This window comes from Oenanthe melanoleuca, chromosome 4A, assembly GCF_029582105.1.
Source record: "Oenanthe melanoleuca isolate GR-GAL-2019-014 chromosome 4A, OMel1.0, whole genome shotgun sequence".
Lineage (NCBI taxonomy): Eukaryota > Metazoa > Chordata > Aves > Passeriformes > Muscicapidae > Oenanthe > Oenanthe melanoleuca.
The window spans coordinates 3,617,004-3,643,529 of record NC_079338.1 but is presented as its reverse complement, the minus strand read 5'-3'; the positions used below and the strand labels follow the sequence as shown (position 1 = coordinate 3,643,529).

At 55.4% G+C, this 26,526-nt stretch overlaps 2 protein-coding genes across 6 annotated transcripts; one reads left to right on the top strand and one right to left on the bottom strand.

Moving 5' to 3' along the window:
- The first annotated feature begins 484 nt into the window (after positions 1-484).
- Positions 485-7,367, top strand: PLP1 (proteolipid protein 1). 2 transcript variants are annotated; one of them, XM_056491396.1, is made up of 7 exons: positions 485-636; positions 2,779-2,965; positions 3,373-3,634; positions 4,404-4,572; positions 4,751-4,824; positions 4,935-5,000; positions 5,378-7,367. In XM_056491396.1, the coding sequence occupies exons 1-7, from the start codon at positions 633-635 to the stop codon at positions 5,447-5,449; spliced, it is 834 nt and encodes a 277-aa protein (XP_056347371.1). In that variant the 5' UTR covers positions 485-632; the 3' UTR covers positions 5,450-7,367. The 2 variants fall into 2 exon arrangements, with proteins under 2 accessions (XP_056347371.1, XP_056347372.1); XM_056491397.1 differs by having other exon boundaries at positions 3,373-3,529; positions 5,378-7,356.
- A 4,251-nt stretch (positions 7,368-11,618) lies between these two features.
- On the bottom strand, positions 11,619-17,353 carry RAB9B (RAB9B, member RAS oncogene family). Of its 4 annotated transcripts, XM_056491407.1 has the most exons (4): positions 17,279-17,347; positions 15,746-15,797; positions 15,475-15,600; positions 11,619-14,899 (listed from the first exon to the last, which is right to left on the bottom strand). In XM_056491407.1, the coding sequence occupies exon 4, from the start codon at positions 14,862-14,864 to the stop codon at positions 14,259-14,261; it is 606 nt and encodes a 201-aa protein (XP_056347382.1). In that variant the 5' UTR covers positions 14,865-14,899; positions 15,475-15,600; positions 15,746-15,797; positions 17,279-17,347; the 3' UTR covers positions 11,619-14,258. The 4 variants fall into 4 exon arrangements, with proteins under 4 accessions (XP_056347382.1, XP_056347380.1, XP_056347381.1 ...); XM_056491405.1 differs by lacking the exon at positions 15,475-15,600 and having other exon boundaries at positions 17,279-17,353; XM_056491406.1 differs by lacking the exon at positions 15,475-15,600 and having other exon boundaries at positions 11,619-14,946; positions 17,279-17,345.
- Positions 17,354-26,526: the final 9,173 nt, after the last annotated feature.

Sequence of the window (26,526 nt, the reverse complement as noted above, 5' to 3'; positions counted from 1 at the left end):
GCCCCGAGGCCATGGGGACCCTCGAGTGTCCCCACCACAATGCCACTGCCCCGTGGGGGTCATGGGGCTGGGGAAAGCAGCTGCACGATTCCCATCAAAAGGGGGAAAGCTTCCAGCTTGGAGCCCCCAAAGCCAAAAGCAGGTCCCTAGGATGGGGAACCCTTCTTCCCTTCTGCCAAGTGCTGGGAATCAGGGAGGTGACAGGGGGACACCGCTGCTGTCCCACAGGGCCAGACTCTCACACTGCCTCAGTGGGCAGCATGGACAAACACAGCCTGGGGGGGCTGGGGGGTGTCCCCAGAGCCACCAATGAGGGGGACAACCCCCTCCCCTGCCCCCAGCCTGCTCTCTTACTTTTGGAAAAGCCTTTTCCCCTAGAGCTCAGAGCGGGGCCATTGGGTGGCCACGGGCACCCAGGACTGGCAGCCAAGGGGTGCTGGGGGGGCCGGGAGGGCGGGCCCGGTCCCTTTAAGGGGGGTGGCTGTCACTCAGAGAGCCCTTTTCTTTGCTGGAGAGCCGGACAGGCGCCCAGAGGGGGGAACCCAGGGCGTGGGACCGCCTGGCAGGGCAGGGCTCCGCACTCAGCTCCAGGCAGCAGAGCGGGCGGTCGGGGAGTTGGCCAGTCCAGCACCATGGGTGAGTATGGGGTGAGGGTGGGGGCCACTGGGGAGCTCCTGCTGGCGTCTCCGGGGACCTATCCCAGAGCAGAGCCCACTGAAAATTTCCTCTGGCAGCGGTGAGGTCCTGGTGACCCCGGTGTGCCCACGGGAGCTGCCGAGGGAGGATGCTTTGGCATGGCAGGGATGATGCTTTCTCTCCCAAGGCAGCTTTCTGTCTCTGTGTGCTCCTGTCTGTCTGTGGGGCCATCCCCACAGCCTGTCCCACCTGAGCCCTCAGCAGATGGACTGGAGAGATGAGGGCTTGGGGCAGGAGCTGCGAGTGACTGAGCCTGTCACAGCTCCTGCCACTTGTGTGCCAGCAGCGTTGGGGAAACGGAGGCACATTTGTGCCTCAGTTTCCCTGCTGATACAGCAGAGCTAATACTCACCAGTGTGTCCCTGGGGAATTGGGCTGCTCTGTTCCCAGGGGTGCCTGGTGCTGCTGGCCCCCTGCCTCCTCCTCCTGTCTGCAGCACGTTGTTTGGTGCTGGCAGCAGCGGAGCCTGGGCACAAGGCTCAGGATTGTGTGGCACAAGGGCTCTTTCTCCCCTCCTTTCCCCTCCCCAGGCTCCCCCACTGCAGCTTCCCAGAGCAGGGAGCCTGTCAGGCCCTGCTGCATCCCGGGACCTGCAGTCCTGGGGAATGGAGCTGTTCACTGCCCCAGCGTGGGCACCTCTGTGCCATCTCCCAGGTGGCCAAAAATAAACCCAGAAAAGGCAAGTTTGGCCCGGCAGCCTGCTGGGTGCACAGGGCTCTCCCTGTAGGTCCCAGCGAGGTTGGGAGCAGCGCTGGCCAGGATGGACGAGGCCCCCCCGGCTCTGCTGCGTCCAAGGCAAACAAGAGGGAGGGGTCCCAGCCCTGCCCTAAAGCGCTGCTTTTGTTCCCTGTTTGCTCCTGGCATGGGGCAGCCACTGGGGTGGCAGTGCCAGGACAATCCCCCATTGTCCTCGGTGCCACTGCGCAACCTGGCTCCCAGCGGGGAGGGGAGAGCTGGCCGGGACCCCACGGCTTTCGTGCCCTCCTGGGGAGGAGATAAGCACTGTGGGATTTGTGGAGGGAGCGTGGGGTTGGTGTGGGTGTTTTTTTGGCATTCAAGGCAGAAATTGTATGCCCAGATGGGATGTGCCCAGACAGCCACTGGTGCCAGAGCCCCATGTCCTGGGGAAGGGGAGCAGCTTCCCTGTGCTCAGGTGTCACACAGCCAGGGCAGCAGCTTGTCCCAGTTTAGCTGGAGCCAAATGCTGGTGGAGATGCCACCAGCCAAATGCTGCAGGACAGCAGCTGGCTGGGCACCTGCAGACCCAGCCCACTGGGAAACTGAGCCAACACTCCTGCATGTAGAGCCCTGACGTGCAAGAGGAGCAGGTGCCCATGGCCTCAGTGCTGAAAAAATCCAGCATTTAGGTACTGCAAGCAGCACGCTGCTGTGTGTCCTTGCTTTCCCTGCCCACAGTCAGGTCCTGGAGGACTAAACCTATTACACAAGTGTTGTCATTTGTGAACTAACACAGCTCCTTCCTACAAGCACATCTGCCTACATAGAGGAGTGGCTGCAGCCTGAGCTCCCTGCAGGGTGCCAGGCAAAGAACGAGTGCCCAGGGTGCCACCTGCAAGTCCAGGGTGTATGTGCTGGCTCTGCTGCCCCAAGCAGGGCCACCTTGCTGGATCTTTCCTGGGTTTGTCTCTGTGGAGGTGCTGGGTTCTCCTCCATCTTCAGTGGCAAAATAAAACTGCAGGCAGCTGGTGTGGCCGCTGCCCCAGCCAGGCTGTGGTGGCAGTGGGGAGCCCATTAGCAGCTTGTTTGCCAGGTCCCACTGGCATTATGCTCCATCACGCTCCATTTCCATCTGTTTGTCACGGGTGAGCATGGCTGGCTCTCCTCAGCTCCTCACAGCCCCTGTGCCCCACACTGCCACCATCCCTGGGCACCCTTGGGTGGGCTGCTTGCAGAGCTCTGGGTTTGTCTCTACAGCACTGCAATGGGTCATTTCTGGGGTTTTCCTTCAAACTGTTTCCCTCCTCCTGCGAGGCACCTTTCTCTCACTGCGCTCGTGCTCCTGAGCTCCAAGCAATCCTTGTCCCAGCAGTCCTGTCCCACCTCACCTCTTTTTCTCCATAGGTTTACTCGAGTGCTGTGCCAGATGTCTCATTGGGGCACCCTTTGCTTCCTTGGTTGCCACTGGCCTGTGCTTCTTTGGGGTAGCACTGTTTTGTGGCTGTGGGCATGAAGCCCTCACAGGCACTGAGCAGCTCATTGAGACCTACTTCTCCAAAAACTACCAGGACTATGAGTTTCTTATCGATGTGTAAGTACCCTGCTGCAGAACACCCCCCTCAAACCAGGGCCCCTCACAGCTTCATCCTGCTCTGTGCCTGGCTGGGTGGCCAGGGCCAGGCTCTCACCTGGGCACCTTTGCCCCTGGCTCCATGGCAGGGTCCAATTGGCCACTTGTTTTCATTTCACACCAGTTTTTATCTGACCCTTGCTAGATGTCCTGGCTAGAGCTGGACCTCTGCACTCGGTAGGTATGGAGGATGCGGGGGAGTCAGTGGAAGCTTTGCTCATCACAGCTTTGCCCCAGCATGCTCTTCTTGTGGCTTCACCCTCTGTTTTTGGGCAGTGTGGGAAGGGAAAGTGCCTGCCACGCACAGGGCTGAGCTCTCCAGCACCACCCCAGCACCTGAGCACCCCTGCCCACTCCTCTTTCTGCAGCATCCACGGTTTTCAGTACTTCATCTATGGCACAGCTGCCTTCTTCTTCCTCTATGGAGCCCTGCTGCTGGCCGAAGGCTTCTACACCACCGGCGCCGTCCGGCAAATCTTTGGGGACTACAGGACCACCATCTGCGGCAAGGGCCTGAGCGCAACGGTAACTGGGGGCCCGAAAGGGAGGGGAGCGCGAGGCCCCCAGCGAGCTCACTCGTGGCAGCGGGTGTGTCATTGTTTGGGAAAGTGGCTAGGACATCCTGACAAGGTGATCTTAACCGGGGTTTGGCACCCCTTCGCGCGCCCCAGCGGGTTCACCACGCTCCGTGCGGCCAAAGGGCAGGAGACTGCGGCCGCCCGGGTTTTGGGATGTCCCAAAGGGAAGCACAGCCCTGCTGTCCTCCCCCAGGCCTGCTGCGTTTCTTGGGGACCAAAGCAGCCCAAATGGCTACTTTTAATAAAAGTGCTTCGTGTTTAAACATAGGCAGGGAGAATCTGAGCATCCCTGCAGTGCTGGCAGCTCTAAGCTCTGTGGCACCTGGTGCCCTGGGATCATCCTCTCCACTGTGCTTGGGACCCACAACGAAGTGCTGGCAAAGGGATCCTGTGGCCTGGGGGAGCAGAGGGACACGGCTGTGGTTTCCTCGGGGGCTGGTTGGGGTGGCACCATGGAGGGAGGGCAGGAGAGCCATGTTGACACACCAAGGGAGCTTTTGCAGCTGCCCTCCTCCAGAGACCAAACCCTGCTTGGCCTTGGCCACACCCCCCAAATGTGGCAGCCATCCTGCTGCTGCAGGTCACCCCCATGCACACGCAGCCGGGTGTGAATCTGGGGCAGGCACTGCTCCTGTGGGCTGCAGGAGCCCCCAGCTTGGGCTGCTGTGCTGTGCTGCCTGCCTGCTGGCTCTGGCAGGTGGTGCAGTCCCTCCCCTCCTGCCCCACGCCCTCCCCTGCCTGGGGAACCTCGCGCTCCCCTGTCCCTGTCCTTGGCCACTTGGTGACCACGGCTCTGCCCGGATTTGTCCTGCCCCTTGCAGTTTGTGGGCATTACCTATGTCCTGACCATCATCTGGCTCCTGGTGTTTGCCTGCTCTGCGGTGCCTGTCTACATCTACTTTAACACCTGGACCACCTGCCAGTCCATTGCCAACCCCACCAAGACCTCGGCCAGCATTGGCACCCTGTGTGCAGATGCCAGGATGTATGGTGAGTGCAGGGAGGGGGGATGGAGGGCAGGGCCCAGGCACATTGGGTGGGATAAAGCAGGATAAGTGCTGAAGGGCCCCAAAATGCTGGGGGATGTGTGAGAGGTGGCTGCAGGAAGCTGAGCAAGGAAGTCAGCTGTCAGCCATGCCCTGCTCACCTGGCTCCCACATCTCCACAGGTGTCCTGCCCTGGAACGCTTTCCCTGGCAAGGTGTGTGGTTCCAACCTGCTCTCCATCTGCAAGACCAGCGAGGTGAGTAACTCCTGCCACCTCATGTGTGCTCCCCTCAGTGGGACACCTTGGCTCTGGCCTCCCAGGCAGCACGTGGGACCCCGTGAGCTCACCCTCCTCTTCCCTTGCAGTTCCAGATGACTTTCCACCTCTTCATCGCAGCCTTCGTGGGGGCAGCTGCCACGCTGGTCTCACTGGTGAGTCAGTGCTCCCCCTGCCCAGCCGTTCTTCTCCGCCTGGCAAAGATGTGGGGGAAAAGGACAGCGAAGGTGGTGGGCATGGATGGGACAGAGCCTGTGCTCGTGTCGTTTTCTGGCACGTAAGTGCAGATGGTGAATCCAGGCCATAAGGCAGAGGTGGCTGCAGGAGGGGATCAGGAGAGGCTTTAGGAGATCACCAGGGAGAGGCCCTGCTGCCAATGCACTGAGTCCCCTGCCCTTCCCCGGCTCTCCTCTTGCTTTACACGGCACTGCGGTGTCCCAGCGGTGCAGTGGGGCTGCAGGGCTCTGCAGGCACTGCTCTGTTGGGGTCTGGGGCTGGGGCTGCTCCCCACTCACTCTCTTCCCACCCACAGCTCACCTTCATCATCGCCGCCACCTACAACTTCGCAGTCCTCAAGCTGATGGGCCGAGGCACCAAGTTCTAGCCGGCGTGGTGGAGCCCAGCCAGACCAAACGCCCTTCTTTTGTCTAACCCGAGGCTTTAACACTGCAGCCACCTGACACCAGGTCTCCTGCGTTAACTCTGCCTGCGCTGATGACTCCCCTCCTCTTCCTCCCTCGCATCCATTGTGCTGAGCGTGACCAGGAAGGAGAGCTTCACACCGATGGACGCCTCTTCATGCACTTTTCTCTCGTTGCTCGTCTGTAACCGGTTCGCTCTAGAGCCAAGCCCATCCACACCAGCAAGAGAAGAGGAAGGACTTATTCCAGTGTCCCAATGTTGCCTAGGGATGAGCAAAGGCCTTCAAGCTCCTGGGAGGAAGAAATCCATGTAGGTTGCTCCATGACTAGCAAGAGGCTATCTAGACAGAAAAGGAAGTTGGCCCAGTCCTGGTACCAATGCAAAAGACTCTCCTGGAGCTGTCTGCTGTCACCACCCATGGATGGAGAATAAGAGAAGGATTTTTTTTTCCCTTAGCAGAGAAAGATGAATTTAACCTAAATTGCCTGCTGCAGCCATGGCAAAGGGAGTTCAGGGCAAGGATCTTCCCAATGTGGAGAAGAGAGTGCTGACCCCAATGCTGATAAAGCCCTAACCCAGCTGCCCCTATTAAAGCCTAAAGGAGATTGGTGTCTCTAGACAAGGGGGACTCTTGGCTTTACCCTCCAGGCAGCAGAGAGGCAGCAGATAGGTTTGACTGAGGAGGGGACATCTCTGCACCGAGCCCTGGGAGTGTAAAGCCAGAGCCATCCCCCCACAGGCAGGGGATGGCCGTGGGACCGAGTGCCTTGCCTGCCTGCCAGTGCCCTTCACAATGGTGCTCTTCTCTGGGGGACGTCTGCTTCTCTAACCGCGCTGCGCCGGGAGCTCGGCTCGCTTCTGCCCTTGTCCAATGTAACCGCCCCTCCTTCAGTCCCCCTGTCCCCTCACTTCCTTTCCTGTAAGTCAGGACAGCTGCCTTGTGCCTGCCAGGGTGGGAGGTGCTGGCAGCATCTCGCTGAAACCCATGAAGGAATTGAGGAGGGAAGGAAAGGTGGCAGTTTGGGGGTCACAGGTGCAAACACAGCCAATCTCTGCAATCCAGATCTTTTCTGGTGCCAGTCTTTTCCCATGGAGAGGGGTAGAGGGGCAAAGGGTTGGGTGGAGACCTCTCCTCCATGACTGTTCTCCAGCTGGAGGAAAGCTCCCTGGCTGGGTAGCATGGGTCCAGCCAGACCTGCAGAAGTGCTGTTTCCAGTCCTCCCTGACAACTGATGATTTGTTTTGCTCTCCCTGCCTCTCTCCTTAATGCTAATCTTTGTGTTTATTTATTGGAGAAACTACTTTCAGTGGCAGACTGTAGCTCCATCTTGCATGGATTTCTTTTTTTTTTTTTCCATGTCTGTATTATTGTTATATATATATTTTTAAGTGCTGGTTTCAGCAGGGGCAAGGATAAGGAGGCAGATCTGCTGAGCAGTGCATTTGAAGGATCCTTGCTGCCAGGAATGCTGAAATAGGTTGGCCAGGCTACGAACGCACACGGGATGGGGAGGGGGGAGATGCCAGGAGGGGTGGCAGGGTGGGGAGAAACCAGTCAAGATCTGGAAATTCACATCAGTGCTATCTCTCTCGGGGGTTTGCTGGGGTTTTTTTCATATCCATTTAACAAAAAATAACCAGGTCCTCCTTCCCACCCTTGTCCCCAGAGCCCACACACGCACACACACATACACACACACACGCACGCAAAAAGAGTTAATCAACTGAAAGTGTTTCCTTCATTTCTGATCTAGAATTTCAACATGTTAACCAGCAATAAAAAGGAGCAAGTTTTTAAAGACTTATCTTACAAGATGTATTTTATAAAAATTAAAGAAAACACATTAAAATTAAGAACATTCTGAACAAGATGTACATCTGCCTGTTTGTTTGTTGTGTTGGCTTTCCCACCTCCCAACAAGGAAAAAAATGGGAGGCTGCAGAGGAGGTCCCAGAGGAGCAGCACTTCCTGACCCATGTGTGGGCCAGCAGCCCCTGCAGGGCTCTGCCCACTCCAGACACGAGGTTCATAACTCTGACTTAAAAATCATTGTTCCCAGTTGGTGGGGGGCCCTTAAAACCTCTTATTTCTCCTCCAGCCACCCTGAGGAAATCTGGGGTCTTGTAGCAGCTGCTTGCTTGTGTTTGGTGCTGCTGCTGCCCTTTAACACTCAGCCCACACGCTGACAGCCTCTGCTGTGTCTCCTCATGTAGCACAACAAAACCACAACAAAACTAACAGGACAGCTCAAGCCAAGCTCGCTGGCACTAAGGCAGCATGTGTGGGATGAACATGTCCAGAGCCATGCAGGGTGGGTGGTTCTCTTGCTTGCAGAGAGCCCTGAGTGGAACAGGATGGTCTTGTTTAGGCACACAGGCACACTGGAGCCCTACATGTCCTGTCTGTGACTCCCTGGTGCCATTTGCTGCAGGATTGTGCACAGTGTGCACAGTGCTGGTGCCTGGGAAGGCATCGGCTGCTTTTGCCTTTCTGTCCCAGAAACCCTTAGGTGCAGCTTTCCACAGCAGCTGCTCAACAATTATTAATTCAAATGTTGTTTCTCTTGGAAATCCCCTCAGGAGCTGTGCTCAGGGGCCTCCAGGGAGTGAGACCACAGATGGATGCTCACTGGTCTGTTCAAAAATGCAGATTTCAGGCACGTGCACATACCCAGGAGTGACAGGGTGGGACCTTCACTACTCTTCCTAAACAGGACTCTAGCCCAAAACCCACTCTCCCCTCTCTTCCCTGGCTTCAGCCCCTTCTGAACAGGCAGCCTGGCAAGGGGAGGTTTAGCTCATGCTCTGCTGCTGCCCCAGCTCAGTGGCACAGCTCAGCCTTGCCCTGGCTGACAGAAACCCATGGGGCTGTAGCCAGTATCAATGGGGCCCTTTGTTCCCTGCGTTCCCAGATGCCATCACCCTCCTCTCCCCACGCTGAAAGGGTCCTGTGTGTGCACAATCAGCCACTCAGCTCCCCAGGAGTGAGCTGGGGAACAAAACACCATCTCTTCCCCCTGGCAGAGACTGGTGCCCCCCCGGCCGGGTGATGGATGGGGACAGCAAGTGCAGGGTGGTGTGTGAGAGCAGCCAGCAAGGCCAGGGTGCAGGGAAAGTCCGAGGGCCAAAGGACTAATGTATCCTCATCAGGTGTGTCCTTGGCCATGCCCCGCTGTCACCCCACCCGGGGACATGCGACCTGCCCTCACAGCTCCTCTCCTGGGCACCCAGTGCCCTCCAGGACCTGCCTGAGAAAAGACAGGGAATAAGCTCTGCCTCATCCCAAACCACCTCTCTGTAAATCGGCCCATCAGGAGAGGTCCAAGCAGGGCACCCAGTGCAATCACCTGTTTTCCCTTGTCTAGTGACTAAAACGTGGCTGCACTTTGCTCCCACAAAGGCTGGACAGAGAAAGTCCTGCAGCAAGTCCCCTGGGCTGGCTTGCTGGCTAGAAGGCGAGGCGATCCCATCCCTCCATCCTGTGCCCTGCCGCCCCGGGAGATGGCTCCGTGTGCCTTGGGGAGAGGAAAAGAGAGGGACGGGGATGGCGGCAGCCAGGGGGTGTTGGTGATGGGCACGGGCCCCCAGCCGGCGAAGAGCCGCCGGGCTGATGCTGCTCCCGCCGCTCCGCATCCCCGGTCCTGCGGCTCCTCCCCGCGGCCGCCGGGCGCAGCGGCGGCTCCTCGGGCAGCCCGGCGAGCGGGAGAGCCCCGGTACCCCCGCAGCCCCCGGTACCCCCGCAGCCCCCGGTACCTCCGCAACCCCCGGTACCCCCGCAGCCCCCGGTACACCCGCAGCCCCCGGTACACCCGCAGCCCCCGGTACACCCGCAGCCCCGGTACACCCGCAGCCCCCGGTACACCCGCAGCCCCAGCCCCGTCCCCGGCTGACGGTGCTTCCTGGGGACCCTCCCTTGAGCCTCCGGAGCACAGGGAACCCACCAGGACACACCAAAAACACCACCAAAGACTCACCTCTCTTTGCACAGATTCGCACTCCACCCTGGAAAGGCTGTGCAGGATGATGTGCTGCTTTCGGCCAGGTCAGTTTTCTTCACAGTGGCCAGTACGGAGCTGTGTTTTGGATAAGCCATGCCTGGCAAGCAGCTCTGGTATGGTACTGACATCCACCTGCCCCAGCTAAAGTTCTCACCTGCATCTGATCGAGCACCCAGCTGCTTTCTCTCCATCTCTGCACAGTCCAGCTCTGCCAGGGGGATGTCTGAGGATGAGGAAGGAATAGTTAGTGGAAAGTCACAGAATCATAGAATGGCCTGGGTTCAATGGTTCAACAATCATCCAGCTCTGACCCCCAGCCATGGGCAGAGACAACTTCTACTAGAGCAGGTTGCTCTGAGTTCTATCCAGCCTAGACTTGAACACTTCCAGGGATGGGGCAGCCACAGCTTCTCTGAGCAACCTGTTCCAGGAGTCCTGCACCTGCATGTGGCCATGTGCACCAGCCCCCAAAGGACCTCAGGAAATCAGGAGGAAAGAGCTGTTGCACCAGCCGTGGTACTGGGGCCAGGGAATATCTCTGTCCATCTCTGATTGCTTTTGCTCAAGCAATCACCTCAGCAGGTAATCCACCATTTCACAGATTAGCCCAATCTCCCTGTCAAGGGACTCTGACTCAGCCATGACCTTCAGAGAGCCACTGACAGAGCTGCTGTCACCTCCCACCTGGGCAGTGCAGAGTGCTCCTTAGTCCAGATGAGAACAGGCCAGTGTCCCAGTGTCCTCAAGCCTGTGTTGGGAGCTGGAGTAGGTTTCAGAGGCTCCCAAAGGGGCATTTTTAACTCTTTATTCATTCTGCTCGGCCTCAAATTCACACAAGAATATGGTGTATCCAGAGAGCCCATCAATCTCACAGTTTATTGCCTTGAGGAGCAGCCCCAGAGCTGAGGAGGAGCTGCACTCAGGGAATACCCTGCCCACCCAGAGAGCAGCCCCAGGGCATCTGCAGCCACCGGCGCTCCTCAGAGAGTGGCTCTTGAGGAGAATCCAGTTTCCTCAGCCCACCACCAAGCAGTTGCATGGCCTTTCAGGGGCACTACCTGGCCCAAAGGAGCAGCAGAATCCTCAAGAGGGCTGTGGAAGAGAAAGATGAATGGGATCAGGACACTCCTCACCCCTCCTCCTTTCCAAACACGGTGGGATGTGCTACAGCATCTGTTCCACACAGAAGCAGCTCATTGCTTTCCTTTGGAAACACTCCTTTGCCATCCAGGGGTCTATCCTCTCCTCAGCTCATGACAAAATCTACTGAACCCTCTACCACAGCGTACAGCAGGAAAGTGGGGAATGAGGGAATGGCCCCACAATGGCTCTTGCCTCTGCCTGCAGTTCCTTACAAACACCTCACACCAGGAGAGGCTGCAGTTTCTGGTGCTTTCAGGCAGACCCTTCCTGATGTGAGCCAGCCTCACACAAACCTCCAACGCTCCCAGGTCAGAGCCATCTCCCACCAGTGCTGTGTTTTCAGCTGCCTTTTGAAATGGCTGATGTATGATGTTGGAGGACCCCAGATACTCCAGTCCACATTTTAAATGCACAATTTCCAAGGACTTTGAACCCTACACTGCCTCCTGGAATCACGGATAGTGCAAGTGGACCTGGGAGGAAAATAAATTAAAAGGTTCTGCCAAAAGAAACAGCAGGCACAGGCTCTGCAAACACAGAGTCTCCCAAAATAAGCAGCCGTCCTGGCAGGACAGCAAAAGAGAACAGTCTCCATATGCTGATTTCCTTCTCAGCATCCTATGGAAATCATGCCTGGTTAAAACCCCCTGGAGCCCGAGGAACCAGTTCCAAGATCACCGGAAGAATTCACAGGGAAGTACCGGACTTGCTGCTGAGAGCCCAGGCTGAGAATTTAAGATCTGGTGACAGAAGGAAGCCATGTGGAGTATTTCTGTTCTGAAACAGTTTTCTGATCCTCTTGAAAAGACAAAACTGGTCACTGGATTCAGGTGTTGAGTTCTGATCCTTCAGCTCCTAGTGCAGGTAGGTACATGAAGAAATATTCCTCTGACCCCTTAGTGACTTCTCTCTGCCAGATGCTGGAACTAACCAGTTATCAGAAGAACAAAAGCTGACGTGAACATTGATAAACCAAGCCACTTCCCAAACTCACTTGAATACATCCATGTTTTATTTGCTTAAATAAAGGTAGAATCTTGGTTTTACAATTCCAGTTCTTTAGCAATAGCAACAACCGCAGCAGCATGAGTGGACACAGGGGAAGGGAAGGCTGTTGGCACTGAACTTGCAACAGAGTTCAAAATCCTGGTTCCTTTGGAAATTGTGCGTTTCATTAAAAATAAATTAAACAACTGAAAATATACTATACTCTACCTTAAAAAAAAAACAAACATGTAAGCCTAATATAATAGGGAGGTTTTAATATAAAAAAAGTCAGTGATCCAATGTCTGTTAGAGATAAAAGGTGCTGTGTAACACGTGCACAACGAAGCTCTTGAGCTTCAGCTACCAGCATTGACACCACAGGGTGCTACAAACAGCTGCACATGTGCCTCCTTCACTGTGGCATGCTGAATCTCTGCCCTCTTCCATAGGAGGTGCCAGTCCTCACACTGACCCCAGGAGATCCATGGGGAAGTGGCAGTTTCACCTGCAGGGAGCTCTCTCAGCAGCCCCCTTGCAGAGCCAGCCAGTACATGGGGGCTTGAGTCAGTTCTGACCCTGAACCCCTGTGCAAACGAGCTCCAGTGAATGAGGCTGTTCAGGGATGGAAAATGGAACCACAGATCACAGAGCCTGGGACCTTGAAGGAAATATTAAGCAGTACTAATGAAGAAAAATCTAGAGGCCTGAGGAGGTCAGACATAGTTAAATAAACAGTAATAATAACATCTTGTAAAAATCTCTTTCACCTACAGAAGCAGAACCTTCTCCTTAAGGGACCTGTTTTTCCAGAGACTGCAAGATAGCATTCACTCCCCATGAACACAACTGTTCAGGCCTCTTTAGAAATTAGATCCCCCTAAAGCATTAATACTCCAGCCCCTTCCACACACAGCTGCCCTGCAGAGAACAGCAAGATCTCCCTGGATCACCCCAGAGGAAATGGGGGAATGCTCATGTTCTGCATGCTCAGAGATTGTGCCGTGATGGGGACAAGCTGCCTGCACAGGGCAGAGACTGCCCTGCTCTAAAGCACAGCTTAAGGGAGGGTTGCTTGATTTGAGCTACAAAATTTACCATCCAGCAGCTGATCACAGTGGGACTCACACCCGGCAGCCAGCAGATACGTGCTGGGGACAGGCTCCTACGTGCCTGTGGGCAGTCACAGCTTTGGCCAAACGCTTGCATGGGAGGTTGCAGGGCACAAGGTTTAAATGGCAAAGACAGCAGTCAGCAAGCTCATCTCTGCTGCACAGCCAGCCTGGGACTAACACCTAGCAGAGGGCAGGAAATGGGAGCAAAGCCTGGCATCCCTTCCAGAAGATTCCCTGGACCCTCTATGCCCATGTTTCAGCCACCTTGAACAGAGAAGTGGTGCAGCTTTCTCCCCACTGGACTGAACACAGCAGTCAGTTAACTGAGCAGACACTTGATCAGTCTGTCGTAGGAATTACAGATAAAATATCCTGGATTTTCCACACGGGACTGAGGGCCAGGCCTATGGCATGGGCTGTGCTCAGCAGCACAGTGCCTGACACAACAGGTGAATAGTTCCTTGCTGCAGCATTCAGATGGGAACAGCCACACTAGAGCAACTGAAGGCATGGCTCTGCCAGCTAATGAGGCACAGTGGTCACTGGTGCCAGACAATGAGTGGGTTTAACAGCTGACCATGCATGAATCCCCCAACCACCTGCACACCTAGGAGACAGCCCACCCACCTGCCATCTGGTCTGCTAGAGCCCATCACCTGAACACAGTGATTATTTGTGACACAAACCAGCTGAAGTGTCACACTCCAGATCTCCTGAGTAACCCTTTGACATGACTGAGTGAGCGTCCACATCAATGTTTTTCACCCAGGGCTTCAAGGCTGAGCTTCCACAAGAGACAAGGAAACAAGTATTAAACAACAAGCAGACAGTCTCTCCAAAAAATAACACACAAGACAAAGATAGAGGTGAGGAAGAACAGACCAGAAATAGGCAGCTATGAAGAAACAATGCCATCACACTCAAACACAGGCCCATGTCTCCTTCATATGTTGCATCAGGTCAGAGCTCTAACAATTCTCACCACAATTCAGCCTCAGGACACAATGCACTTATCCCATAGAACAGACACACATCCCAGCCACTCCAATATTTGGCTTTCTCACAGAAACATGGGCCAGAGTCTTTACAACAGGTTTCATTCAGTACAGTGAGTGGGATTTCCTTTGGCAGTATGGTCATGAGTGGGTCTAATATTTTTTTTAGTTCAGGACTAAAATACTTCAGTGTCTGGGATGTTCTCAACTTTGCTCTGCAGGCAGTTCTTGGTACAGAACAAATCCCTATTGTCTTTAGAGAATTTAAAGGACCTTAACTCAGCCCTTTAAACCTACTAAAACAGGCAGAGATGGAAGCAAGACTGCTCACATGCTCTGTTAACAGCTCCCTCCTGCAGATACATGCTCTGTGCCTGAAAACTCCAGGCAGGATTCAGATGGCGAGGCTGCAGCTCCCCAGTGAGCAAACCACCTCTTGTCCTTGTGGCCACTCTCCTCAGAGTGCCCCAGGGCTGCCCAGGTGTGTTCTGATCCAGCCGCTGGCTCGAGCACTGCTCCCAAAGCTGCAGCCACTCTCAACAACAGGAGGAGCCCGATTTGGAGCTGGAGTTCAGGTCAATGGTGTGGCCCAGCATGCAGTGCTCCAGCTGCTCCTCCACCGCCAGCACCTGGCGCACAGCTTCCTCAAAGGCCACGGTTACGTTGGTGTCATCCTTGGCACTAGTCTCCAGGTACGGATAGTTACCGTTCTCCATGCACCAGGCCCGGGCCTCCTCTGTGCTCACCTGTCTCTCCAGTTTGTCTATCTTGTTACCCAGGACTACAAATGGGAAGTGTTCAGGGTCCTTCACATCAGCATAATAGATAAACTCCTTCTGCCAGTTACAGAGGTTCTCGAAGCTCTGCCGGTCATCCACGCTGAAGGTCAGCAGGCAGCAGTCTGCTCCCCGGTAAAAGGGCGTCCGCAGGCTCTTGAACCTCTCCTGTCCTGCAGTGTCCCAGATCTGCAGGGTCACAAAACGCCCGTCCACCTCCAGGTCCCGGTTCAAGAACTCCACCCCAATCGTGTGGAACGCCTGCGAGTCAAACTTGTTGGTGACGTACCGATTCATGAGGGAGCTCTTCCCAACTCCACCATCTCCAAGGAGAATGACCTTTAGGAGCAAGGACTTCCCACTCATTGCAGCAGGATGGAGGGGCAGGGCACCAAGGCAATCTGCAGGGGCCAGAAATAGTACAAAACAGCCATTTGACTTGTGGGTTCTGCAGAAAGACACACAGAGAACAGAACATGGTATTTCCATACCAATTTCTGAAGTTTTGTATATAGGAGGTGATGTCTCTTTTTAGAAAGATCTCATTATCCTAAACTCTCTTATTAGAGAGTTTAGAGCTGGGAACTGGACAAACTTTCAGGCACTCAAGCCCTCCATCAGGTCCAAAATGGCTGCAGCACATGACCTCTTTAAGTGCAAGCTAAAAACAACTGTTGAGAGTTTAGTACCAATTACACCAGTATTGACTCTGTATCAGAAAGCTTATCCAGTTTGTCCAAACACATCATCACTACTCAGAACATCTCCCTCTGCCTCCTCTGAGGCTATCATAGAAACAGCCAAATCACCAGGGGTGGCCATCACCAGGCCTTCCTTTCCACTGTACCATCACCAGCTAGACAATTTCTCCTCCCTGACTTGCTCTACTGGAAGGATGCAATAGATGTGCGGGTCTAATAGCAATACAAGTAATTTGTCAAGCCAGTTCTTAATCACCCTGAGGATGCTGACTCACCTTGCCAGCGGAGCAGCACATGATCTCTGCGGCTCAGAAGGGGTTTCCCAGGCACAGGGACCAGCTGCTCTTTGCTGGCAATGCCTCCCACAGCCCAGTTTGTTTGGGCTCAGCTGCAAGTTCACACTGCAACAACCCAGACACCACAGGTTCCTTAGTCAGCACCCTCAAGGCCAAGTGCCAACGCATCCTCCCCCTCCCAGGGACACTCTGCAGGCTAAGGTAAAGGCCTGACATGGAATAAGAGGTTTGTTTGGCTGTTGTACTGTACCTGCTCTGTCTCCAGTACTGTCCAGGAACACCTTCCTCCAGCGTATCAGTCACTAAAAAACAAACATCAGTCATCAAGGTTACCAGAGCTGCCCTTGTTGTCTTTCAACTTGTAATGCTGATCGAGGATGGAAAGACAACAGCAGAGCTCTAGGAACCCGCACGTGCACTGCTGATGGCTGGAGTAAAACAGCAAGAACAAAGCACTGAGGAGTTTCCCTTGCCCAGGGTGAAATGGAACACAGCCCATTTCCAGCCAGAGCAGAGCCAGTACAATGCACATGCTGAACCCCAGGTGAGAAGAGAACAAACTGAAGGAGCTCTGATATGAGAGCACAGGCTCCTGTGCACTCCCCGTGCCTCCCCTCAATCCAGGGGATAATAACTGTGATCTGCTTGTTCTGCCTACTCACACACCCTGGAATCTGATTTGAGGATTGAACACACACCTGAATCTACTAACCAGTAAAGTGAGCCAGCTGGCAACAGCCTGGTATGAAAAGCCAAGGAGCTCACTTACACCTGCTACCAACATTCCTGGGAAGGGTGTGGATGAGTAGTGATGCTTAGTGATGACATTTCCAACCCACTGAAGCAGGAGTGTGGCACTGCTCAGATCAGCACTCCTACTCCTTCCAGGCCAAACCCTGCTTTCTGCCTTAACCTAGGGGGGCCCTGTTCAACCTTGATTCTGCTCTTTTTGCAGTGCTTACCACAAAGTCAAAAGCAGAAACTTCTGCTGTGGGTTTCTGCACTTTCTGTACAAAAGGCTCACAAATTTCACTTCCCTGCACAGAAACACCTCAAACCAAGCACAGCTGAGCTAACCTGATGGGTTATTTGAGGAGCAGTGTGACCCAGTAGTTCTAAAGCAAAGACCAAAATGCAAATTTCAGAAGAGACAAACAGGAACTGCAGCACAGGTCCCCACAGCCCACTGCTTAGGGAAAATGCTGCCCCATGAGCAGGTGAGCTGTTCAATATCCTTCTTCCTCGCCCAAACCTTCCTGAGGGATGCTTAAGACACTCCCTATCACCAAAGCCCCTCCTGGCACAGGCCATCAGCCCCAAGCAGAGTTTCTGTTTAGAAATGCTCTGTTAGCAAGTGACTCTTTTTTAAAATGCCTAATGGGTTATGGCGGGCTGCTCCAGAGCCTGCAGGTCAGCAGGCCGCCGGCAGCCGTGACACAGCCTGACACCGCTGGCCCCGCTGCGAGCTATTCCGGAGGCTGAACCCCCCTGCAGCGGGGCCGACCCGCTCTCGCAGGGCGCCAGCACCTGTGTGCAGGTACCAACAGCGGGGCGGCCACGCCGGGTCTGACTCCACCCTGCTCCCCAGGCCCCGGCTCGGCGGAGGCGAGACCCTCCGGCGGGTCCCATCCCGTCCCACGGGAGCGGCCAGGGAGGTGCCCGCAGCCAAGGAGCGGCACCCGTGAGGGGCCCCCACGGCACGGGCCGGGGTGAAGGGGCGGCTCTCCAGCCCACCCTCCGCGGGTGCCCCGGCCAGGGGCGGCGGCGCCGGGCCCGCCCTTACCTCGCCCTCACCGCCCTCCGGCCGCCGCCGCCGCCCGGCCCGCGGGGCGCAGGTGCCGCTCAGCCCCGCGCCTGCGCCGCGCACGCGCCTCCCGCCGGCCGCCGGAGCCCGCCCTCGGCGGCGGGACCCGCCCCGCAGCCCCTCACGGTCCGGGGGTCACCGCACCTCATGGTTCCGCGGTCAGCCCCTTCCTCACGGCTCGGCGGGCAGCGCCCTCACAGTCCCGCGTGTCCCCCCTGTGCCTCTTCAGCCCCCTGAGTCCCGCGTGTCCCCCCTGTGCCTCTTCAGCCCTCTCTCAGTCCCGCATGTCCCCCTGTGCCTCCTCAGCCCCTCATGGCCCCACCTGTGTCCCCTCGCTGCCCGCCCTGTCACTCCTCGATCTCCTGTCCCTTCAGTGCCCCGAAGCCCCTCACTGCCCGCCCTGTTACTCCTCCGAACAGTCCCATATATCGCCCCGCAGCCCCTCACGATACTCCTCGTCACTCCCCTCCACAGTCCCTGCATGTCCCCACTGTAGCCCGCAGCCCCGCACTGCTCGCCCCCGGCACTCCCCTCACAGTCCCCTCTGTCAGTCTCACAGTTCCCGCATGTCCCCTGTCCCCCGCACCCCCCTTAATGCCAGTCACTGTCACTCCCCGATCTCCCGTCTCCTCACAGTCCCACAAGTCACTGCCAGCCCCTCACCGCCCTTCCCTGTCCCTCCCCTCACAGTCCCCCCGTGCCCCCTCACCGCCCTTCCCTGTCACTCCTATCACAGTCCCCCCGTCCTCACTTTGTCACTTCAGTGACAGCTGCCCGAAAGAGCAAGACTCCCCCACCCTCACAATCACCACAGGACCAGGAATCAGAATGTCTTTAGGGATATTTCTGGGGAAGAACAGCTAATTTAAACATTACAGAGAGTTGAAGGGAAAAATTGTGGCAAGGTCACACCAGCCTCACCCAGACAATGAGAGCAGAGGAGGGGGAAACCCTCCAAGACCCCTAGGTGGCTGCAGAGGGGTTTTGGGCAGCAGCAGCCACTTGTGTGCTCCCCTGTGGTTGGCATCATCAACTCTTCTTCCTACTAGGGCCTGATGCTCACCGAGATTTCAACACCTTTGAAACTTGGGGACACATCTCAGTGGGGCTGCAACATACACCTCCAGGGAGGAAAGAGCAGGGACCCCTGGTATGGACACACAGGACTTCTGGCCATCTGGATCCTGCATCAGCTCCAGGGCTGAATGGGTGCCACAAAACTGCATCAGTTTTCTTCTCCCCCCGGGAAAGCATGAGATGGGAGGAGGATTTAAATTAAGCCAGGGATTATGTTAATACTGGCCTCAGTGATCTGTCAGAAAAGATGGGCAACAAGGGAAGCCTAGCAGGGCGAGGAGGGGGTGGGCAGCACAAGGTCGAGGTTGTTTGCAGTAAGGGACCAGGGCAGCCCAGGGAAAATGTGGGCGCTCCAGGGGTGTGCATTTGGGGCACCATTGTACACAGCAGCACCAGGGCAGAAGCGCAGGATGCTGCTGGTACCAGTGGCAGACACAGCCTGTACCACGTACTGGGAGACCCCTCCAAACCAGCCCAGATCTCCATGGCTGTTCTATAAGGACCATGCATTGCTGGAGTGAGCCTCTGAGCATGGCACACTTGCCCCTGCCAAGTTTCCTTTTTTGTCCCAGCCATTCAATCCTGTTATTTTCCAGTATTTATTGATTAGGGATCTGATTTAGCATGTAAGGGGCGAGCCCTGATCCTGGACAAGGAAGAGCCACCACAACAGGTCCTGCCAAGGCAATGGAGACATGGAGCTCTGCTGCAGCACTGTGCCATGCTCTGCCTTCCTGCACTACCCCTGTCAGGCCTGGCACACACCTAATCCTCAGGAGATGCTGCCTGCAGGATTTAGGGAGGGCAGCACGTCCCTGCAGCTCAGCCAATGATGCCACATGGGCAGTGACCCCAGCTGACCGTGCTCGTGCTCAAGGGGCCCCTGTGCTCCTCCAAGGTAATCTGTGTTCTGGTGGTTGTTAGAGTCGCTTGCCCACCTAAGCAGGGATGTGCCTGGTCTGTTTTGGCTCCCAGTGGCTGTGCAGTCTGGTTGTGTTGCTGTGCTGGGCAACAACCTTTTTGGCATTTGTGGCGGACACCAGTTACCCAACAAGCTGCTCTAGAACTCTGTAATGGTTTGAAAGCAAAACCAGTGAGAGACTCCAAGTCAGAAATACAGTTTAATAGGAGGGAAAAAAAAAAAAAAAAAAAAAAAAAAAAAAAAAAAAAAAAAAGAGAGAGTGGAAAATAAAATACTTGCAGGGGCATGTACAAAAGAAAAACAAAAGAAAAACCACTGACAGAGTCATAGTACAACCTGACATCCCGCTAGCTAGGGTGGTGGTAGCAGTCCAGATGAAGTGGTCTTGTAGAAGTAGTGATCGTGTAGAAAGGTCTGGTAGCTCTTGTCCTCTGGAAACCAGTGGGTAAGGGCTGCCTTGGTGTTCCAAATCTCAGTTTTTATCTAGGTAAGAAATGTTTGGCTCCTCTCCCTGGGTGGAGCATCTCCCAGTGGGATGATGTAATTTTATCAGTCATGCAATGGGACTCAATGGCCCATTAACAGAAGATATCTCCTGGAGGAGGGTAGGTCATGGGAAAGATAAAGATGATTGACCCACCTGGTTTTTAACAGCTGGCCCATTAGCAGAGGATATCTCCCACAGAGATAAGAATCACTGCCCTACCTGGTTTCAGCAGACAGTGATAGAATACAGACTTTTGGGCACATCTTTACACTGTAACCTAGCACAAATTTGCTTCCTCAGCAGGATAGGGCAGGGAGAAATTAAGACAGAAAAGAAAATAAGATAGAAAAGAACTTGTGGGTCAAGATAAAGGCAGATTAATAAAGCAAAAACAAAAGCTGCATGGAGAAGCTAAGGAAGGTGAAGGATTTATTCTCTACTTCCCAGCAGCAGGTGATGTCCAGCTGCTTTCTGGGATGTAGGGGTTAAGCACTCATAGTGATTGCTCTGAAACATGTTTGCTGTCTTGTGTCTCTTCAGCAATTATATTGGCAGCCTTCTTGGGATTTCGTCCTCTTAACAGCTCTCTTTCCTCTCACGTCTCATACATGGGCTTTCTGCTTAAAGCTGGGTATACCATCCCATTGCTTGCCCTCCCCTGCTCAGGCAAGAAGAAACAGAGTACACCACATGCATCTGGGGCTCACTCTCCCTCTGACCAGGGCAGGAGGAGACTGACTTCTTGGAGTGCCCCCAATAGCCAAGGCACTGGCTTATAGGGATGAGATGGGACAGATATTTCATCAGAGTTCAAGAAGGTGTTTTCTTCACAGCTGGTGTTTTCATAACTGGATAATACATTGCTGCCATGCTGCCAGAATGACACTAGGGCACTCTGAATCCCCTTCCTCCACACAGCCTCTTCTGTGCACAGAACACGCTCTGGATCTTTGGAGACATCATCATTGTGTAGATCGCTGTTGATGATCTCCAGCCACTGCTTAATTCTCTCAGGTGCTGGATGCCTTCACCTGTGCTGAGTAGTTGACAAGATCTTCCCTGTATAGATATCTTGCCCTCACACTTGAGAGGAGCTGCCTGCAGAGACTGCAAATTGCTGCCACAAATCCCCAGTTGTTAATTAGTAGTTTTAAACAGCCCATGTAAGGGTGAGTAGGGACCTCATGAGCCTGCACAACAAAGCCACCCACAGCAGTCTTGGGCAAGGAGAGGGAGATGTGTTCCCTGATCCTCTCCACAAGGCAGCTCCCCCAGCACAGCAAGGCCATCAGTGCCAGGGCAAAGCACAGAGCCATGGTTTGTACTAACATGTTCCCAAAGCCCAGAAAAGTAAAGAGATAAGAAATACAGCCAACAAACACTGTGACCAACAGGAGCTGCCTACTTAGTAACTACTATGGCCAAAGCACACTTAGCACAAGTTAAGGAACGGGCTTATCTGGGCATGACCTTGTGCTGGTGGGAACTCGCTGAGAGCAGCACTGCCCTGGTCCCATGGGCAGGAGGGACCCTGCCTGTGGGCCCTGGGCACCAGGGGAATTTGTCTGGAGATGAGGACATGGCCAGGAGCTGGGTGAGCAGTACCAGGGCTGTGGGGACTGCACTGGGACAGGGACTCTGCAGGGCATGGGAGGTTTCACTCCCCTGGCTCAGCTGCATCCCTGCCCAGAGAGGCTGCAGCACATGTGTGGCTGCTTGGCTCTCACTGCCAGCTCTGGGAGTTAGGGTGAACAAAGGGAAGCTGGTGCCAAGGTGAGGAGCCCTGATCCAGCTGCGACCCCCTGCCAGTCTGTGGTGACACAATGCTGCCAGCTCATGCCCCGATTAATTCATCACACGTCCTGTGCTGCAGCTGGGGCTTGGGCCTCTGCCTTTGTTCCAGCCCTGGTGCACGACTCTGCAGCTGCTTCTCCAAGGCATGCACCCAGCAGTAGCTCCAGCCTGTGGCATCTGCTCTGAATCACTTTCCAGCACAGGAGCCCCCAGAGCAGTCCTGCCACCCCCATTTGCCCTGAGTGTACAGCTCTGAGCAGGTACCCCATCATCCATTTATCTCCCCAGGAAGGAGCTCCACAGTGGAGCAAAGCTGGGGAAGACCCTGTCATTCAGTCCCCTCTACTCCACACAGCTCAACCTGCCCTAAAGAAGTGATCTGCGTTGTTTTCGTGAGCTGGTCTGAGGCAGCAGGGAGGAGGACACGCCTAGGCTGCAGAGCTGCCTCTCAGACACAACACTGCAGGCAGGGGCTTGTCCCAGCCTCAGTGTAACCTCAGGCTTGGCAGTGGCTGAGCCACACACCACTGCCCTCACCTCCCTGCCCAACCCCAGCTCTGCTCCAGAACCCCTTGGCTGGTTTTTAGGGACCTGCTAAATGACAAGGTGGCAGAGCAGGCAGCACCAGACATACATAGTTCTACCCTGATGTAGGTGCACAGTCAGGATGGGCCTTCAGGAGACAGCACAAGGCATCTGTTGCAACATGCTTATCTGCTGCCCCTGGCTCTGAGCTTGTTCCTGGAAAACCACAGAGGAGTCTGTCAGTCACTGGCTCAGAGCAGGGCAGAGGGAAATTCAGTCTGTGCTGCCACGGTCTCTGCTCTGGGATCCACAGGAAAGGCACACGGCAGCAGGGATAGAGGAGAGGGACAGGGGGCACATGGTATCCCGGCTGTCGCTTGACAAGGAAAGTGCCTGGACAGAGGGACAGAGAGAAGCTGCTCCTGCTGTGGCTCTGGAGGTGCCTCTGCCTTGCCTGAAGGTGATTCTGGGAGGAGTGGCAAAGGATCATATTCCAAAGCTGACCCCCCAGTTTGTACCCTGCACCCCACTCACTGTACCCCATACCATGCTGTGCCCAGCCTGACCCCAGGTTCCCCGTGGGCAGCAGGAGATTCCCATACAGGTTCATCCACGTTTGGGGCTGTGATACCCCAGGATGCCACCAGCACTGGCAGTGAGGCACACAAGTTTGGGGACAGCAGTGTTCTGGGAGAGAACACTGATCTCTGCCCTGTCCAGATGGAGTGAGGTGACATTTCCTTACCCACCGTGGAAAGGCTTTGATTTTGTTTTTCCACCCCTCACATCATGAAGGTGCATTAACAGTCTCAGGCACTTTTGGCAAATTCCTGACTGCTGTGCCGTGATTTGGGCATTGGGTGCATCCCTGCTGCCATCACTGCCGTGGGTTTGAGCCCCCACCTTATTTTCCCCTCCACTTCCTGGGATGCCATACCCCAGCTGTTGCCTGTGGAGAGGAATAAATCATGGAGAGGGGGCTATGCATTGGGAACAAAATGGCTTTTCATGCCATAATCCTTTGTAATAAAACACCAGAGGCAAGAAAGATGATAAACAATGTCTCCTGTGTGAGCCAGCTGCTTCCTAAAATAAAGCTCTGCTCTGCTCCGTCAGCTGCCCCGGCCGGGGTGCGAGTGCGGGCGCGGCCGCAGACAGCGGAGCCGCGTTCCCGCAGCAGCACATGCTGCCGCAGCGCCGGGAATGTGCAGAATGCAGCCGGTGGGGCCAGGAGCGAGCGCTGGGCTCTGTCAGGAGCCCCCAAGGCTCCCAGGCACGCACAGGCTGCTCCCACCTGCGCCTGGTGCCGGCCACAGCCCCGGCAAATGCAGGGCTGCAGGGGGCTCCGAGCGTGACTGCCCGGCTTTGTTCAGAGCCAGGTCCTGAGCAGCAAGCTCTGCGTGCTCCCGGTTCGTCACTACTCATGCTGAGCTCTCCTTGGCAGGGGATGAGTAAGCTCCTGCTGGTAAACCTGACCTCCAGGGCATTATTTCAAGAGCAACAATAACTTCTGCGCTGCTGGGGAAGGTGTTGGGTTGTGCTGAGTGTGTGCAGCCCACAGGCCAGTTTCCCAGCACAGGTGTCCGAGGGTTTCTGGCTCCATGTGTGGGTGCCTTTGTGGGTGCAAAGGGACATGGCTTTCCCTCCCCATGGCCATGGGGGTTCTTCAGCACAGTGCTGCTCCCCACCACAGGGTGTGAACAGTTTGTCCGTCCATCCTTCCCATGTACTGAGTGGCCCCATCACACACAGCTCTGGCACACCATGGTGCCTACTACCAACTCCTTTGCCAAAGGACTGTGTTCACTGGCCCACACAACACTTTTGTTTCTCCACAATTGCTCCTGCTCTTCTGCCTTCCTCTTTTACAGCCACAGGCTTTCCTCTTTAACCATCCCATGTACATACAGATCCTCCCCAAGCATTCCCAGCAGAGGTTTCCCTGGCAGTTCAGGCTTGCTGCCCCTTGCTTCCCCTCTCTACCTCAGCCACCATGGAGTGGGTTGAGCTCTGTCCTTGGCAGTGTGTCTGTGCAGGCAGCAAAGACCTGGCAGGAAAAGGCCAACCCAAGTGACACAGAGGTGGGAACATGTTTTCCCCAGGGATGCAGGGAGCAGAGAGGTGGGGGTGGGCAGGATCCACCCATTGGTGCAGCATTTACCTGTCTGTGCATCCTGGCTTCACCTTATCCTGTTTGCTCTGGTGCCAAGCACACACCCGCTAAAGAAGGTTTGCTTTGACCATCCACAGTTCAGGTTGAGGTTGGCAATTTCCTGCCATCCAGGAACTGCCTTGGGCCTTGATCACTGACACCTCCTCACTCTCACCACCTTCTGCTGCATTTCTGGGGGCAGATGGTGAGTGGCAAAGGGAAAACCCTGGCTGCCAGAGTGCAAGAGCCTCCCTTGCCCTGGGTGAGTTGTGCTAAAAACCAGTGTGGTGCTGCATGAGGAAAGTGCCACAGACTGGCAGGGAGCCGTGGGGCACAGGGGAGCCCAGAACAGGGCCATGCACAGGCTGACTCAGGCACCTCCTGCCAGAAATGGGGTTATAATCCTCCACACGTGTGTGCTGGGCCAAATCCTCTCCTATCTGAGTCAGAGGGGATGGAGCAGTAGCAGGGGCAGACACCCATCCCAGCCACAAGCCCTGATCTGAATTCATCTCGTGCTGCTGGTCACCAGGTATTTGCCCAAATTCCTGCTGGTGGTGACTCAGCCTTCTCCTCCCTCCTCTGCAGTGAGGCCACAGCTCACCATCTCATTGAGCATGGGAGGAAACCACCCAGAAGCAGCAGGATGGGCCCAGATGGGAGAGGCACGGATTTATATTCTCCTGGCATTGCCAAGAGGGGCTGACACAAGTAACTCACCTGGTGCCCAGCAAGGGAAGGGTCATAGAGCCCTGCCAGGAAGGCTCAGCTCCTGGGATGGCATCCTCTGTGCACAGGTGCCTGCTGGGGCAGTTCATGCTGCTCAAGCCAACACATTTCTAGGAGACATCAGTCTGGCAGGTGTCCTGGCCTCCCACATCATTGTGGGCCCATGTGTGCCAGGGTGAAAAGGTGAAGGTCTGGGATAGGCAGGAAAAGTGCTGATACAAAAGGCTTTTCTGTAATGGTTTTCCCTTACTGGCTCACACTCTGTTGACAACAGGGACATTTTGGACCCTGGTTAGCAAAATAGGTAACTCTTTCCCCACAGTCTAGAGGATAGGGCATTTAGACCTCTAGATAGGGCACTTAGGCAATGTGTTCTGGTACTTCCTCTGCACCATTCTGGCAGGGGTGTGGTTGGGAGAAGTGCCTGGACTGCCCTCATTTTAGGTAAGCACAGGACGTTGGCCATAAAACACATGGAGATGTGCTTGCTGGGGAGCTGCTCCCACCTCCAGCTGATGTCCCTGGGTCCGTGCTGGGACTGCCAGCTCCTGGGGTGACTTCCTTGGGGCACAGACCTGGCTGTGCCAGCATTTAACCCCATGTCTTAATCTGTATTGCTACATGCCCGGGTTGGATGCAGTGAAAAAGCAACCCAAACCCAGATGCATCAACACCTCTATGGCTCCCCAGGATGCATGGGGATCCCATGGGCTGCTTCCATAGACTCAGGGTCAGTGCTGGAGCACCACCAGCTTCTGGCACCAGCCACCCTGCCACGTGGAACAACCCACAGCCCTGGCTGGATTGGGGTACTCAGCACCCCTGGCAGGCTCTGCTGCCTGTGTGCACAGCACAGGGTGAGGGGGAAGTTATTGTAAGCACAGCAGTGCCAGGGAGGGGACACTCCTGCTGTGGCCTTGCAGACGCCCATGTGACTCAGGGAGAGATAAGTGCCCTGGTGCTTTTCCATGCCTGCAGAGGGGCCCGTTGCAGCACGTAGCAGGGAGAGGCACTGGGGTGGTGTCAGGAGCAGCCAAGGTGCTCTGAGCAGCCACTGAGACCTCTCTATCCCAAAAGGAGCACTGAGGAGGGGAGAGCAGCACTTCCACTTTGTGCTTCAGTCCCAAAAGCTTTACTTGATTCAACTCAGCCTCTGACTCTCAGGGGTGAGCAAAGGGTTCAGAGTGGCTTTACCTGCCTGCTCCTGCAACCATCCCTGAACAGGAACACTGTCACCCTGACAAATCACCCTTGCTGTTGGCCCTGGGAAAAGATTCCCATGTCCAGGACAGGGTTCTGACATCATGGTCCTGAGGGGACACAGCCACCCTGGCATGTGCTGGGCTTCCCAGTACTCAGCCCAACCCAGCAGCAGCCCCAGCTGGGCCTCTGCATTGCTCCCCAGTGCCCTCACCCCATGGAAAACCCCACACACTGCTCTGACAGCATACAAACACCAAACTCTTACCTGCAGCTCTTTCAATTCTGCTTTTTAATGGGTGGAGGCAGTGGCAACCACACAGGCAGTATTATTTGCAGTC

Excerpts from the sequence above, each read along its gene's own strand:
- RAB9B (XM_056491405.1), bottom strand. The coding sequence starts at position 14,864 with ATGAGTGGGAAGTCCTTGCTCCTAAAGGTCATTCTCCTTGGAGATGGT.
- PLP1 (XM_056491396.1), top strand. Across the intron at positions 2,966-3,372 it reads TATGAGTTTCTTATCGATGT|CATCCACGGTTTTCAGTACT; the intron begins GTAAGTACCCTG and ends CTCTTTCTGCAG. Across the intron at positions 5,001-5,377 it reads CTGCCACGCTGGTCTCACTG|CTCACCTTCATCATCGCCGC; the intron begins GTGAGTCAGTGC and ends TCCCACCCACAG.